Genomic DNA, 15,861 nt, shown 5'->3' with positions numbered 1-15,861 from the left:
AGAAGTGGCAGAAAGATATATCTAAATTTGTCTGGCAGGGCAAAAAGCCCAGAATAAAATTTAAGATTTTAACTGACGTAAAAGAAAGAGGGGGGTTTGCCCTGCCGGACTTAAGACTTTATTATGAATCGGCAGCTTTTTGCTGGTTGAAACAATGGCTGCTTCTTGAGAATACAGACATTTTGGATTTGGAAGGGTTTGATAATAGATTTGGTTGGCACGCATACATATGGTATGACAAGGTAAAAGTACATAAGGGTTTTAAAAACCATATTGTTAGAAAAGCATTATATAATGTTTGGATGCGGTATAAAGATTTGTTAGAAAGTAAAACTCCCAGGTGGTTGTCACCAATGGAAGCCAAAGAGGTGAAAAAACTTAATATGGAGCCTAATTGGCCAAAATATTGTGAAATTTTAGAACAAGATGGTGAAAAAGTTAAATTACAGAGTTATGAGAAACTAAAGCCTAAAGTACGAGACTGGTTACATTATCATCAGATATATGAGGCATTTAAGCAGGACAGGAAAATAGGCTTCCAGAAGGAGAGGTCTAAATTAGAAACAGAATTGTTAGAACCCAATACTAAAAATTTGTCAAGAATGTATAATTTGCTGCTTAAATGGAATACACAGGATGAAACGGTGAAATCAGCTATGATTAAATGGGCACAAGACATTGGTCATGATATTATGTTTGCGGACTGGGAGCAGTTATGGACCACCGGTATTAAATTTACGGCATGTAATGCCTTAAAAGAAAACTTAATGAAAATGATTTATAGGTGGTACATGACCCCAGTCAAGCTCGCAAAAAATTATCATTTGCCCAATAATAATTGCTGGAAGTGTAATGAGACTGAAGGTACTTTCTATCACCTTTGGTGGACCTGCCCGAGGATTAAAGCCTTTTGGGAAATGATCTATAATGAAATTAAGAAAGTCCTAAAGTGGACTTTTCCTAAGAAACCTGAGGCTTTTCTTCTGGGTATGGTTGGCCAATTGGTGTCAAGGAAGGATAGGACGTTTTTTATGTATGCTACTACAGCAGCAAGAATTCTCCTCGCAAAGTATTGGAAGACACAAGAACTACCTACTCTGGAAGAATGGCAGACGAAGGTGATTGAATATATGGGACTGGCAGAGATGACCAGCAGAATTCGTGACCAGGGGAAAGAGACAGCGGAAGAAGACTGGAAGAAATTTAAGATATATCTTAAAAAATATTGCAAAATTGAGGAGTGTTAGATGTCAGGGAACAAGAAATAGAGAATTGCAGCTGCAACTAATAAGTCAAAGAAAAAGGAATGTAATGAAAGTGAATTAAATAATTAATCATTGGAGAATTGCTAGAAAAAAAATGTTAAAGATTAAGGATGCAGTAAAAGGGAGGTATGGGGAAGTCGGAGAAACAAGGGGTATGAAAACAGGATTATGAAATTATACATGTTGTATATGTTTTTGTTTGTGTATGTGAATGTGTTGTTTGTTTTTATTTGTGTTGGAAAACCAATAAAAAATTATTAAAAAAAAATGAATTGCTCCCTCACATTCCTGGTCCAGTCCAAATATAATTTTAATAAAGTCCATTCAACCTTGGTCAAAGGGGGATGGCATAATAAAATATTGTTAAATCCTTTATGGAGGATAAATCAAATGCCTCCCCATCTCTTTTCCTCAGTGCCAAACAGAATAAAATAGCTACAACTACACATGACTCATTCATTTTGCCGGGGGGGGGGGCGGTGTCCAAGAAAGAGAAAGACCATTTGGAAACCATAAGCAGACAGTGTCTTGTCCTCCCCCTTCCTGGCTGTTGTAAGGGGTTTCAAGCTTCTTAAAAATCATTCAAATACCTTCAAAGACCAAATCCAGTCCTTTCGGCAGCTGATTGATTGCACCCCGTTATCATGCGCTGTTTCAGGAGCACCTCATAATTAACGCCAATATTCTGAATGAGTGAGGAACCGACCACAAATCATGCCAGAGACAGAGGTTTGTCCATGGCAGGGACACATTTTCTGCACCCATTCTGCCTTTCAAGTTGGTAGATACGGGCTTAAGCGACACCGCAGGATGCAGTGAACTCCCCTAAACCCACTGAGGAGTATTGCCAGGAAATTTACCTAATAAATCCTGGTTTTCCCCTGCCTGAATAACTCTACTGCCCTGGAGGGCAGTAGAGCTCAACCACTATAAATCATGACGTCAGCCGGAAACCTGCTACCAACATGCTTCTATGCCTGTCAAGTAAGCCTCTACACTTGACTGAATCTTTATGGTGTCCATGAGTGTTTATTCCTACTGTGTGTACCTCAACCCCAAGGAAGGAGCTGCGTTGAGATGTAACTCTGCTGAGTACGGATACTAGCACACACATGAAGCGAAAGTGATGCTGGACCCAATCCTTCTAAATCACCCATCAGAGGTTGATGGATTGATCCAACAGTGAAATGAACTTAAGACTGGAAGAATGAGAAAGTGGGGGAAACTGAAGTTGACAGATTAGTCCACCCATAGTTGTGGGGAGGAGGGGCAAGCACCTGGAGTTATTTGGCAGAGCGAGACTTCTGCTATCCATTATTGTAGGCACAGAAGGCTTAATGGAAAAAGCAAGTTACTTTAGTAAACCCAGAGATGACAATGGGAAAACAAGGAATGCTGAAGTTCAGTAGCTTTTATTCATCTTTTCCTCCCACCGTTCTCTCAACTCTGGCCTCTTTAAAGTACTTCTGTGTAGCAATTCTGGAAGCCAGCTGTTCTGTGCAGAGTCAAACTTCAGAAAGCATTTTCCATCATTGTGGGATGGCTTCATAGAGCAGAGTCAAGGGAAGCAAGTTTGGACTACTTCCTTTTGGCATGCTCTGCAGCACCATTTTTCTTTCCCCTCCTGGCTGGAGTTGTGAAACACTGTTTATTGTCATTTGTCTCCCAGCCCTTATCTGGGAGGATGATTTAAACTTGGTGGACCACAAAACCCTTGCTCATAGTGCCCCTGCCCCTGGTGATCCTCATTCTAGCTGCTTGATTGCTTTCATGCAGTAGCACAGCAGCTGTTGGCGAGAGGGTGTGTGTGTGTGTTAGCATTTTTTGTTGGTGCAGGAAGGAAAACACTTGGATTTTCCACAGCTCAACGTATGTGTAAAGCTTTTGATCTTTTTTTTGAGTTGGAGCTTCAGGTGGCATTTAAATCAAGGTCTTAATCTAATGAATTAAGTAGAAGGAGTACAAGCAAGACAAATATGTCTTCTTTCCTTTAATACCTTTGTTGAGCCACAAACAAAATTATATCTGCCAATGGAGAACACCGCTGGAGCAAGCATGCCACATGAGAAAAGGACTCCTGAAAAACCAGTGAAAAACCGTTTCTTAAGTCTTTAGAAAGAACCTGAACCAAGTTCACAAGATTAACATTGGCCCTCCTCTCATACGCAAAATGCACTTACTTTAAAGATCCCTTGCAACAGAGGACTCGTCACAACTTATAATTGACACTACCGCTTAAAATATAGATTTAACTGTGGATACGTAAGAAGGAAAGCTTCAGCTTTAATCTCCTAGCTCCCGGTTACCCACAACTGCACCACAAACCACATACCTGAGAGCGCAACAATTCCAGTGGCGTTGGCAGAGGACGAGAAAAGGGGACTGAAGCTATGGCGCTGGTGAAAAATGTGGAACGTGTACTGTGGCTGAGCAATTTCTCCCTCTTTTGTTTCTGAAATGCCTTTTCTACCATAGGTGGTGATTCATTCACTCTTTCCTGTCCATATCCGGAAGAAGGGGTTGGGTCTGCTTTTGGCTGGCATTCAGGGAATGTTGCTCCAGCCATTAATGAATTTTTTTTAAATTCATATGATGTGTCGAGAATTTTCTTTATGGGTGTACTGGTAAAGAATCAGCTGAGCAATTATGTACTGATCATGTATAAGTTTTGTCATTTGTATTGATGTAAATCTCCGGAATGTATTTTGTATAGCTAACTATTTAGTTCTATCCCCAGTATATTTTATCTTACTGCTATGACTAGTGGCTAATGCAAATGTAGTTTCCACCTGTCTATGTACTGATTAGATTTACTCTTGGATGCAAGAAAGACAGTCCAAAATACTCTCAATTAGGACACTATTCCCATATTGCAGATAGTACCCCCAAGGCCTTTTGGCTCATAATTGGCAATGCAAAATTTGGAGAAGTGCAACTTTCAAAGCATGGGCTTTGTTTCAGTTCACGTATTGTTTTGGAAGGTGCAGATTAGGTAGGTTATAAATGCAAACTGGGGACGCAGGTGGCGCTGTGGGTTAAAGCCTCAGCGCCTAGGGCTTGCCGATCGAAAGGTCGGCGGTTCGAATCCCTGCGGCGGGGTGCGCTCCCGCCGCTCGGTCCCAGCGCCTGCCAACCTAGCAGTTCGAAAGCACCTCCGGGTGCAAGTAGATAAATAGGGACCGCTTACCAGCGGGAAGGTAAACGGCGTTTCCGTGTGCGGCTCTGGCTCTGGCTCTGGCCAGAGCAGCGATGTCACACTGGCCACGTGACCTGGAAGTGTCTCCGGACAGCGCTGGCCCCTGGCCTCTTAAGTGAGATGGGCGCACAACCCCAGAGTCTGTCAAGACTGGCCCGTACGGGCAGGGGTACCTTTACCTTTACCTAAATGCAAACTGAATCAGAATACTTACCTATCCCCATTCATAATAGCAAGCTATGCTGACATAAATGGAAGGCACACAGAAGTGATGCTTGGAAGTTGTTCTCTCTAGTTTTGGGTAACACTGGATCAAGGAGGCTGCCCTTCCAAATGAATATTGTCATCAGGAGGCTGGTAGAAAGGAATGTATTCTGTGGGAAAATCTACCAGAACAGAGCTTCGGGGATTTTTTTAGCAGCAATGCCTAAAGTAGCCACACTGTGGTGCCCAAAGCAAAGGAAATCCTGGGATCTTCGTAAATCCAGAAGTGAAAACCTGGAACTCTCTAAGACTTGGATACAGAATAGAGCTGCGTCCTGGCCAGTTTAAAACTGTATTGCCATTTCCCCTGCTAGGTGGCCTTTTGGGTAGGTGCTCAGTTCCAGTGCTAAGAAGTGGGCTGTGTTGAATGTACATGTGCACATTACAAATGTCTGATGTGTGTCCCCCACCACACCCCTGGACTAGATGACCCTTAGGGTCCCTTCCAGCTCTAAAATTCTATGATTTGTTAAGACAAAGCATGGTATCCTTCTAAGCTGCCTTGCAGGGATCAGGATGGTGGGTACTATACATAAGTGGACTCGGTTGTGCTTCATGGGATTTGGCATGAAATTTTGTCTCTCACTTTCATCAGATACCAGGAGCTCTGTAAAGGTTCTGTGTGAAAGGGAGGGAGAGTGGGGATGAGTGTGCTAAGCTTCACTTCCGCCATAATTCCTGGTGCCCTTCAACTCATGAATGGTGAAGGCATGAAGTGCAGAGCTTCCTGTATGCATGGAGGCTCACTGTGTGATTTGTAAACTTGATTATGCAGGGTGTGAGTAGAGGAAAATCCTTGTTTCGCATCTTCATTCCCCATGATTTGTTGGTTTTTGTGTGATGGAGCTGTGTGTGCTAATCCCTCCTTCCCCTATTTGCATGTAGGTTTTATTATTGGAGTGCTGGCATAGAGCTAGTAAGGCAGAAGACACCCTGAACTGTTATCATAAATGGCGAGGGACAGAATGCAGGCAGGGAAGACAAAAACTAATTCAGCCAAGATTGAAGTAATGAGTTTTTTGGAGGGATAACAAAGGATTAAGCATACAGCCTGGATTGGGTAGGGCTGCACTCCCTCTTTAGATACAGGGTGTGCAATTTTGGGTGCTTCATCTGTCATTACCTACAGTCGCTTAGGTGGCAGCTATGGCTAAAGCTGTGTCCACACTCCCATTTACTGTGCACTCATTGAATTTCCAGTGATGGGTTTATAATCCATGTTTATATGAGGTAATAAAAAATGCATAGGAATCCCATATTTTCCTATAAAATAGTACTGTTCGATGCATTGTTTCTTAAAATAGCTTCACATCAACCAGAGTCCTTAAGTCATTTCTAATTCACACCTCCCTTGCTCCCCATAGCTGTTCACACCAGTAGGGGTTCATTAGTGTTAGATTTGTTTCGGTTTGTGTACACACCAAGGGGGCACTGATGGGGTGGGGATGTCTTTACCATATGCAAAGGCGTTCTCACATTGTCTAGAGATAAATTAGAAATATCTGGTGTCCTTCCATCTCATAGGCAATGAAGATGAGCCCACTTCCAATAGAAGATCAGTATACTACTGATCATTTTCTCTGTTGTATGTGGAAGACCCTTGCTTTTATACAGCTGCCTGAAAAGTGATGCTTTGGGAGTCAAGATACTGAAGGGTATTACTCAGGATAACAAAAGAGGCTGGGTGCTTCAGTAACAGCAATGCCACAAAAGGTGGAATGAAATTTCTAAGGGATGTAGTGAGCACTTAGGTGCCTGAAGAGAGTAATAAGGCAGCAATTCAAAAGTGAGGAAGGGACCGAGCAGCAGGTACCCCACCAAATCTGTAGCCCCATCAGCTGCTCTTGGCCAGGGCAGAAGGTTTGTAGGCCGTTAATTCTTATTATTTGCTGCACCAGCTCTCAACTAGCATAGCAGAGGGGTCTGGAATGGGCCCCTCACCAGGAAATGAACTGGCATTAGATCTGGCAGATCCATTGCTGATCCTGCTCCAGCCTTGTGCTTGCTGGCTGCTACTGGCGGGAAATGCTGCCATGATAGTGTGTACCCTGTTGCACTTTCAGTAGGTGTAGTGCAAGGCTCCATGGAGCTGTATTCTCCCTTCTCCCCATGATCAGCAGTTAAGATTCCTCTGCCTGGAAGCAATCATGAGCACATTTAACCATGAAATAATTCCTGCTGAACACTTTGACACTTGCTTTGGAGCAAACATGCATAGGGTTGAGCCAGAAGAGGACTACCCATGTTTAGATTTCTAGCAGTACTACTCCTCTCTTATGGAATCATGTAGTCAAGACACCAGCCTACTTGGCTTTATAGGCTTTCCACTGCATTAAATTCTGTGGTTCATTCTTTCTTAACCCTGCAGTGTCATCCTTGCCCAGTGAGCATCTGAGTAGTCCCAGTTTCCCAGAAGAGATTGCTGTGGTCTTGCCCCCATTTTTCAAGCGAAGTCAGGCCTGATTAGCCACAAAAATAGACACGTGCATCACCTTATGAACATATTATTTTTTATTATTAAAACCGAAATCTTTGAAAATGTTCAACAAAATATTATACAAATTGCTGTTTGATCATAATATTTGTGAAAGTGAAGCTATGCATTGCTGCTTCAACAGAATGGCTTTACTTACCATGAAATTTTGTTAATTTTCTGATGTGCTTAAAAGCTATGGAAGGAAAAAGCTGTAACACCACTGCACTCTTATGAATCACATTTCTTATGTCAACAAGTTAGAGATGGTTTTTGTTTGTTTGTTTGTTTGTAGCATGACAAACTTTCAGGGATGTCATTAATCTGTCATTCCAACTGAACATTTAGTAAATCACCTGTGAAATCTTACAATCAGCATTATTCAGGGTTACTCATGGGATTGCAATGAGTAACAGGAAAACTTAACATCAACGTAGCAGATACACTGATTTATTTTTATTTTTTGCATCATCATCATCATTGTCTTTTCTGGTTTTTTAATGAACTGCTGCCTTAAATGCATATAAACAACATTTGGAAAAAGGTACTTCTGACACAATTATAATAACTCTTAACTATTGGTCAGACAAACATTTTGGACATTGCTGAAACAACTACAGTTATGAGCAGATTTGTACAGTGGAGAACATTGACATTTTAAAACTTAGAAACCTAGCCCAAGAACTACATTCTACATAATGCTGGTAAAATTCAGGATGATGCAAAACCAATTTATCACAGTATTTTCTCTTATTATCAAGTCATTGCCATGAATATTGCAATTATGAAAAATGATCAGGCTATTGAGCTCCAGAACGTTTGCAAAGATTGGGATGATTCAGACCAAGTTAAGCTTTTTTAAAGCACTTTTGAACATGGAGTTCAGTAATAGTTTTAAGCCGATGCCTGGCTTTTTCTCCTCTGGTGTACTGCATACTTTTGGCTGATTTGCACTCATTCCCATGAGCCCATTTCCTGATAATAAATGGCATTACCATGAATGATACTTTTTTCTGTTTTCTTTACTTAATAGTCAGGCTGCATGCTCTATTCACAGGTTCAGTCCATGGGTGAGACCTTCTTCAACACAATAAAAGGGTTCAGATGAAAAACAAGCCAACAAACAAGACTGGATTATTAAGGACCCTGGCATCATCACAGTTAAGCGATAGTAACAAGGGAGAGAATGGCTTCAGTCTCTTTTTACAGTATACCTTAAAATAAAATAAAAAGTAAAAATGCAACATGGTAAGTTCCTGCTACCATGGCCACTAGTAACCTTAATTGCAGATGGGAGACTTTTACTCCATTTGAACCATCAATTTTGTCCCACAAAAGTCTACTGGAGTCACTGAGTTTTTATCACTGATGTCAAGAGGAGCAGGAGCAGAACCACTGTGCTATTGGGTGGCCATGCCACATGTAACCTCTATACATGGCAGTTCCCTTTGACTTGCAAGAGCTTCCTTGTGGCATAACACGTTGAACAAGCTAACAAAATTGAGCAAATTAACTTAATTGTCAAAATACTGTATTTGGAGTTGGGTTGGGTTAGTTTTTAGCCAGAAGAAACACTGTGGTAGTGCTAATAGACTGATCACTGCAGGGAAGGGAAAGGAAAGGACACCACAGCCTCATTCCTAGTGCTTGTGTAAAAGTTCAACATTGTCCTCATTTTTGCTGGATACACACATTAACTTCCATTTTATAGCATTAGTTCCAGTGCATGAAAAAGCATATGCACTAATGACTGCAATCCTGTGCATATTCACCCAGGAGAATGTCCCACTGAACACAATGGGACTTAATTCTGAGCAGGGCCTGCTTACCCATAGGTGCTAGGGGTGCGGGGCACCCGGGCACCGGGCTCTCAGGGGTGCCAGGCCTAGAGTCTGTGGCCGAGATTTGGAGTCCAGGATTGAAGAGCCAGGCCAGCCGCTGCTGAGCGGCACAGAGCCCGTCAGAGTGCCACAGGCTTTTCTGCTGTGGGCACTGAGGCAGCTGGCTGGCTCTGCCCTACTGGGTGCCTGGGATTGGTGGGCCGTCGAGAGGCCCACCCAGCGTACATACACTGCTCACACAAGGCGCGCAGCTTCCCTCCCAAGCGTCTGTGGGGATTGCTTTCCTCCCGCAGTAGCATGGGAGAGTTGCATGCTCCCCAAGAAAGCTCAACAACTCTGAGCTGCCCCCCTACAAAAAACTCAACAACTTTGGCCTTTCCCCCCCCCCCCCCCCAGTTTTTTGCATCCCAGCGCCACATATGCTAAAGACAGCCCTGATTCTGAGGAAACATGCATAGCATTGTGCTCCAAGTAGCCTAATAATGTCATGAGCTCCCACAAACCGTAGTCTACTTTAAAGTGGACTCAGAAGGTGGTAAGCACAAATAACACAAGTTTTAATTTACATTGTGTGTGTGTGTGGTGGGTGTAGACTTAGCTGAACTACTATTGTTTACAGATTTAGACTTATTTTATCATTCAATCAGTATAATTTTCAAATTTGGGGGATTGCAGTACTCCTAATTTGGGTTGTAGGTGAGGATCCATGGAGGGAGGTGCTGAAGTAGGTAGAGTCAGTCTCCCAGAAGCAGTTTTAAGAGGAAAACTATGATGCCCTCTTAGTTCTTTTAAATCCTCAATCCTTAGTTCTCAATCCTCAGACCTTTACACACAAAAAGAGAGAGAGCTGTGCAAGCTGGTGCTGTGCATTTATCGGCTTGTGAAATGGCTGCCAGCTAGCTGGGGTGCTTTATAGGTACAGTAAGTTTAGAAGTAGGTCTTGGGGCAAAAGTAGATTTGACATCTTTTGCATTTTTGCATGTAACACACAAGTTTATTGAAATGCAAATAGCACCAGCTGGGAGAAGTAGAGAGCTATTGAGATTGCAGCAGGTAATTGGGGGGGGGGGGGGATTAAACTCTTTCCTTCTCTACCATGGTCCTAAGGAAAGCCCTTTTTCTGAAGCTGAAATTGGGTTTGCGAGAAAATCCCCCATTCAAAACATCTGAGGAAAACCTGCTATAAAAAGATGTTATATGATATTTTGGTAATTCGTACACCCCATTTTAGAATAGGGAACTAGGGAACTAGGGAACTGGACTAGAGAAGGAATGGAAACATGTGATTCTCCAGATACTGTTGAATTCCAACTTCTATCAGTCCTGGCCAGGATGGCTAATGGTCAGGAATTATGGGAGCTGCAGTCCAACAACATCTGGGGTGACCACATGGTCTCCATCCTGGGAGAAGAGGATCAGGAGATTTACTTTATCCTGCAACAATAATAAATAATAATTAAAGCAGTTCAGAAGATGTAACTTGAGTTTTCCCCACATTCCAAACCTACAGTCTCTTCCACATCATAAAATGGAAAACACAATGAATCACTCCCAACTAGTGGAGAGTGGGCAAATCAGTCAGTGTTTCATGCATAGTTCTTTTTTTTAAATAAAAAAAGGTTAATTGACAAGGAAGATAAAGCAAGGGGACTGATTGCCAGGATTTTAGCTTGTAAAAAAGGCCCTGGCCTTTTTGAGAGGAACCAGCACCACATTGCACACAAAGCTCCCCATTGAACTAGGGATGCTACAGGCCTCTGTACATACTGCACATTTACAGGGATCAGGGTTTGGAATACAAACCACTGGATCTTTTAAGGAATGGGGAGCAAGGAATGAAAAGCAACAGAGGCTTAAGAAGGAACAGTGGAGGCTGGGTTTTCCAAACCAGTTTTTCAAGGTTTAAAGGACAGTATCTTATTGTGAACAAACCTGTCACATCACAAATCCAGTTACACTAGCTATATTGATTTCTATATAAGTTTAGGCGTTACAGTTAATGTGATTTATAAAATATAAAACTATGGGTGTCATATTTAAAATATATTTGATTGCCAACAACATGTAATCTGTTTGCAAAAAATATCTGTAACACTTTCCTGGAAATCTGATGGTCAGCGTGTGTGCAGTGTAACCCAATACATCCCTGCCCTTCCTTATTTCTTCTGTCCACAGCCAGTAATTTGTCTAGGCTACGAACGTTCCTAGGCCTTGTGGCAAATCAGGACACATGGCACTTGCAGGCAGCCAAATAAGGTCCTGGCACTAATCTCTAAATTTACTAATTTAGTAATTATTTAAAACATGCATCTTATTTTTCTAGCATGGGGACTTAAATTAAGAACTAGCTCTTGTATAACTACGGAGATTAATTTTCTGTTATTTCTTTCAGTACTGACTACCCAGCTAGGGTTATACATGATAGCAAACAGTTGGATCCTATCCCAAGCAAAATATCCTCATGTTCTAGAGTGTATTCCTCTTGTACTAAATGTACTGGCAGGAACTCTTTGGGCTTGTAGAAGGCACGGGCAGTGACTGCAACTTCCTACCAAACCAAATGGTTACAGTTGTATGGAGAAACTGTTCTCACCCCAGTCCAGGTAAAGTTAGCCATGACTAAGTGATACTGAAGGCAACGGGGCTTAAATCTTAACCAGCTTTACTTGGAAGTAAGGTCCAATGGTCTCAATAGAATTTACTTCCAAGCATGTTGTTCAGGATTGTCACCTTAGGCTGCAATCCTAAACACGTTATATCGGACTAAACTCCACTGGAACTCAATGGGCTTACTCCCAAGAAAATATACGTAAGATTGTGCCTTATACCACACAGATAACTTTAGCTGGATTTGGGACATGTAATATGGATGGTGTGTATAATTGGAAATACTGTAAAATCTTGATACAGTCACCATAAAATTTTACTTTACAACTATTGTCGTTTTCTTCCAATAGAAGTTTCAGATTACCCCCCAAACCCCACCCCACCCCCACTAAAAGTAGATGCTTTGAACAAAACCATTAAATTGGTTTAAAATACTTCAAAATCCCCCTGCTCTTTATCTTGTTCTTAAACAACCTCATTGTTTTGCTAGCTAGTGCTCCCAGCCTCAGTGAAATCAGTGTGTGCTTCATATTGGCTCAGGACTCCAGCTACTTTAAATGGTCAAATGGTGCATGTTTTAGTGCACACAGAGCATCGTGCTTGCTTTTGTGCTTGAAAACTCTAGGCACAATGCACAGGGAAACTGTGCATGATCTCAGTTCATTTCAGTGGGGCTGAGTGGGGCCTGAGTGGTGGGTAGGGACTACATGGTGGGCTGTTAGCATTCCATGTTAAATCGGTATGGTGCAAAACAATGTCCAGCACTGTCTGCTGATCCCACATTTCACTGCAGTGTGCACTAGGGAGAATGAATGTGAAAAAACGTATGACTTTTAATATTCCAGCCCTTTAAACGCTATGGAAGCTTTGGCCTTGGACTGTGCACCTTTCAAACCGATGAAAGCAATGGGGGAAACTTATCAAAGCTCAGTATATTTTGTAGAATATGCTTCAGATTTTGCCTGCAAAAGTAAACTCTGCTTTTATCTGATTCTCTCGACTCAAATGAACTATGAGGAATTTCATTCACTTGTATGCACAATGAGAAACTTCACTGGAGTCAGTCAGAGAGACGGCAGGGGACACAAGTATGAGTTTTTAAGAACAGAAGTTATGTTATGAAGTAAGTTATGAGTTGGGCATGTCAAGACAATCAGCTGCAAGCACGCCTCAACTGCGTTCTTGGCATTGTGAAATAATCCTTCAGATCTCAGTCCAGAGGCAGTAGAGCAAAAAACAATCCATATATGGGATTGTAGTACAATGGGAGTGGGCAGTTGTAGAAGTGGCATTGCTGGTACTATTCCCATGCTGGGTAATTTGTGTCCTATTGCGTGGGAAAGAGAACACAGCCTGAAGGAGGAGGAGGGCTCACATAACAACTGGAAGTTCCAAGGCAAATACGTGTCCATGCACACACCCTTGAATTTTACCTTCTTCCCACATCAGCAAGTTCATCCGAAGCAGCTTTCCCTAACCCAGTGCCCACCAGATATTTTGGACTACAACACTTATCAGCCTCCACCAGAATAGCTGATTTGGAGTCCTACCTTGTGTCAATGTGGGAAGACTTCCTATGGAGGTGTTGGTGGTAAAACTTGACAAGAGGCTTCCCCAAGCTTTGTCTTAGGAAGAGTCAGTTCCAGCTCTCAGCGAGTGCCCTCTTTGCAGGCAGAACATTGGTGTTAGAGTTGCAATATCAAATGGCTATGTGGTGAGGATGGAGTTGCACCACTTTTTATTATTGATACCATGGACACTAGGAAACAGCCAACTGCTGAAAGCCCTCCAGCTTACAACAGCTTTGCCAATGGGGCAATAAATCAATAAAATAAATCATTTCCCTAGCAGCAGTCTATTGCCTTTTTAAGTTCTGGGGAAATGCAGTATCTGTCTCTGAACAGGAAGCATTTCCTTTGCTTTTCTGGACTACAAAGTGATCATCTAGACAGGACCTAAATTAATCTTGCTGGCCGTTTACCATGTTAGATTTGTGTCCAACTAGCATGAGTTTTTCTAGCGCATATCTCACTGTCAAAGCAAAATATAAGCACAACTGTTTGTCCTGTGATGATACAAAAAGAGTTTCTGCTTACAACAGATGTATAGCAAGCTATTGATGCTGTGGTACCATATGCAATCCAGCTTGCTAGAGCAAAAGCAGCAGAACTTTTGTGATTAGCTAACAGAAACTTGAATATTGTTTTAATCATTTAAATTTCAATAATTCATTAAGCTTTAAGCAGCAGGTCTCTCTGGTCAGGTTTTATTAGCATGCTTCCAAATGAAATAAATTCTAATCAGTGTCTCTTGAGGGAGGCGAGATGGAGTTTGTTTCATTCAGAGACACAGCTCAGTTTGCGATGGCATATAAAATCCTTGCACGCTGAGTATGTCCAAGTAGTAAAAAGCTTTCATCAAAAAAGGTGGCAGGGAGAAAAATCTTGTCTCATTTTCTTCAGGGTCTCATTACATATAAAGTCTCAGATTCCTATGCTGTTCTTCAGCTGCTGTTACATGACATTTTCAAAAAGCTGTAAGGATCTCATGATATTGTCATCCTGGAAGCAATGAGAAAATAAACCATGCATATTTATATTGCATACACAAACAGCTCTGCCGGGGCTGGAGGACCGGTAGAGATGGATTTCCCCCCGAAGATCCATAAATAAACCTTAAGTTGACTATGGACGAGTCCATGTTGTGGCCTGCAAGCAGCAGTGGATCAAGGCAGTAAGCCTTGAGGTTGCACAACTACAGTGGTGCCTCGCAAGACGAAATTAATTCGTTCCGTGAGTTGCTTCGTCTTGCGATTTTTTCGTCTTGCGGAGCGCCGATTCCCCGCGTATTAACGGCTTTAAGAAAAAGGAAGCAAACCCGCAAGACGTTTTCGTCTTGCAAAGAAAGCCCATAGGGAAATTCATCTTGCGAAGCACCTCAAAAAACGGAAAACCCTTTCGTCTAGCGAGTTTTTCGTCTTGCGAGGCATTCGTCTTGTGGGGCACCACTGTATCCCAAATTTGCATAGAATCTAAAGTGTCAACTGGAGATTCTATGCAAATTTGGGATAGTTGTGCAAATCATGTAAATCATCATTTGCAATTAAGCAAGTTCATTTCATCAAACTATAAGCTAAATGCCATTTCCCATTTCATATACTTACTGTAAATATATATGAATCAGTTTGTTGAGCTAAAATCTATGTATAGACCTGCGCCATTGCTTGACTTGAAGTTGCTGTCTTTACATTTAAATATATATTATATACCAGGGTGAGGAACTTCAAGTTGGGGGAGAGAGAGAGCAAATATGGCTCTCCAGCCCTCCCTGTATGATCCTCAGGATTCTCTCCAGCCAACACCTCCCCTTAGGGCACACATCTGACTACACACCACTGCAGTTCTTTGGCTTGGATGGAATGTTCTTTTGAACTGTAATAAAGCCCCTTGCTTGCCTGGGTGGAGAGAGATGGGACTGTGGAATACCATTCTGGTGACCTGGGAATGCCTCCCCACCCCAAGGATTCAACTGAAGTTTAGGCCAGAGAGAGAGAGAGTGAGAGGGAACAAAAATGGAAATGGCCTTGTAATGTAAATGCATAGTTAAGTCCCTGGAAAATAATAAAAACATGTTTAAATGAGTGCAAATGTACCAGTGTCTATGGCCAAAACTAATTTCCATATGAAATAGCTCTGAATGCTATGCATTTTCTCCTATTTTATACATGTTTCTATGCAAACTTGCATATCGCCCAGTGCTATATACTGCCAGCCATCTGGTTTTTTTTTCATTCAAGGCCCTGCTTCTGGACTGTGATACACTATAAACAACTTGGGCTGCAATGCAGATGCAAATGCCAGCATGAGAACTTTGCTTTGACCTGTGAGAGACTTCATTAGTACATAAGGAGTCAATTAGGATTGACTGCTCTCATTCCCTTCCCAAGATGAGGTACCTTCTCTCCTACTGAAGACTTCTTAATTAATAAGCATACTATTATGCTGTATTATTCCAAATGACATTAACCTACTGTGACCATGGTGATCCAAATATGCATATCCAATCAATATAGTAATATAAAATAGAATCCACAAGCAAACTAACTGCAGAGTATGGAGTGGGTCTCAGTGGGTCTCTAGAGTTTTAGGCAGTGGACATTCCCTGGTCTACCTGGAAATGCCGGGGATTGAACTAGGGACCTTTTGCATGCAAAGC

At 42.0% G+C, this 15,861-nt stretch overlaps 1 protein-coding gene and 1 long non-coding RNA gene across 12 annotated transcripts in view; one reads left to right on the top strand and one right to left on the bottom strand.

Moving 5' to 3' along the window:
* The first annotated feature begins 6,211 nt into the window (after window positions 1-6,211).
* Window positions 6,212-13,047, top strand: LOC307209641. Its single transcript, XR_013835683.1, has 2 exons — window positions 6,212-6,380; window positions 8,256-13,047. It is a non-coding gene; the product is annotated as an uncharacterized lncRNA (long non-coding RNA).
* Window positions 13,048-13,896: 849 nt separating this feature from the next.
* Window positions 13,897-15,861, bottom strand: part of KCNIP1 (potassium voltage-gated channel interacting protein 1) — a 575,203-nt gene continuing 573,238 nt past the window's right edge. For all 11 annotated transcript variants that reach the window (XM_079964903.1, XM_079964902.1, XM_079964899.1 and 8 more), the window contains one exon: window positions 13,897-14,207. In XM_079964903.1, coding sequence (XP_079821029.1) covers window positions 14,160-14,207 — 48 coding nt within the window. In that variant the 3' untranslated portion in view covers window positions 13,897-14,159. The remainder of the gene's footprint in view (window positions 14,208-15,861) is intronic.

This window comes from Podarcis cretensis (genome assembly GCF_951804945.1).
Source record: "Podarcis cretensis genome assembly, chromosome: 2".
NCBI lineage: Eukaryota > Metazoa > Chordata > Lepidosauria > Squamata > Lacertidae > Podarcis > Podarcis cretensis.
Note: the sequence above shows the minus strand (reverse complement) of the source record. Positions and strands in the feature narration are given on the sequence as shown.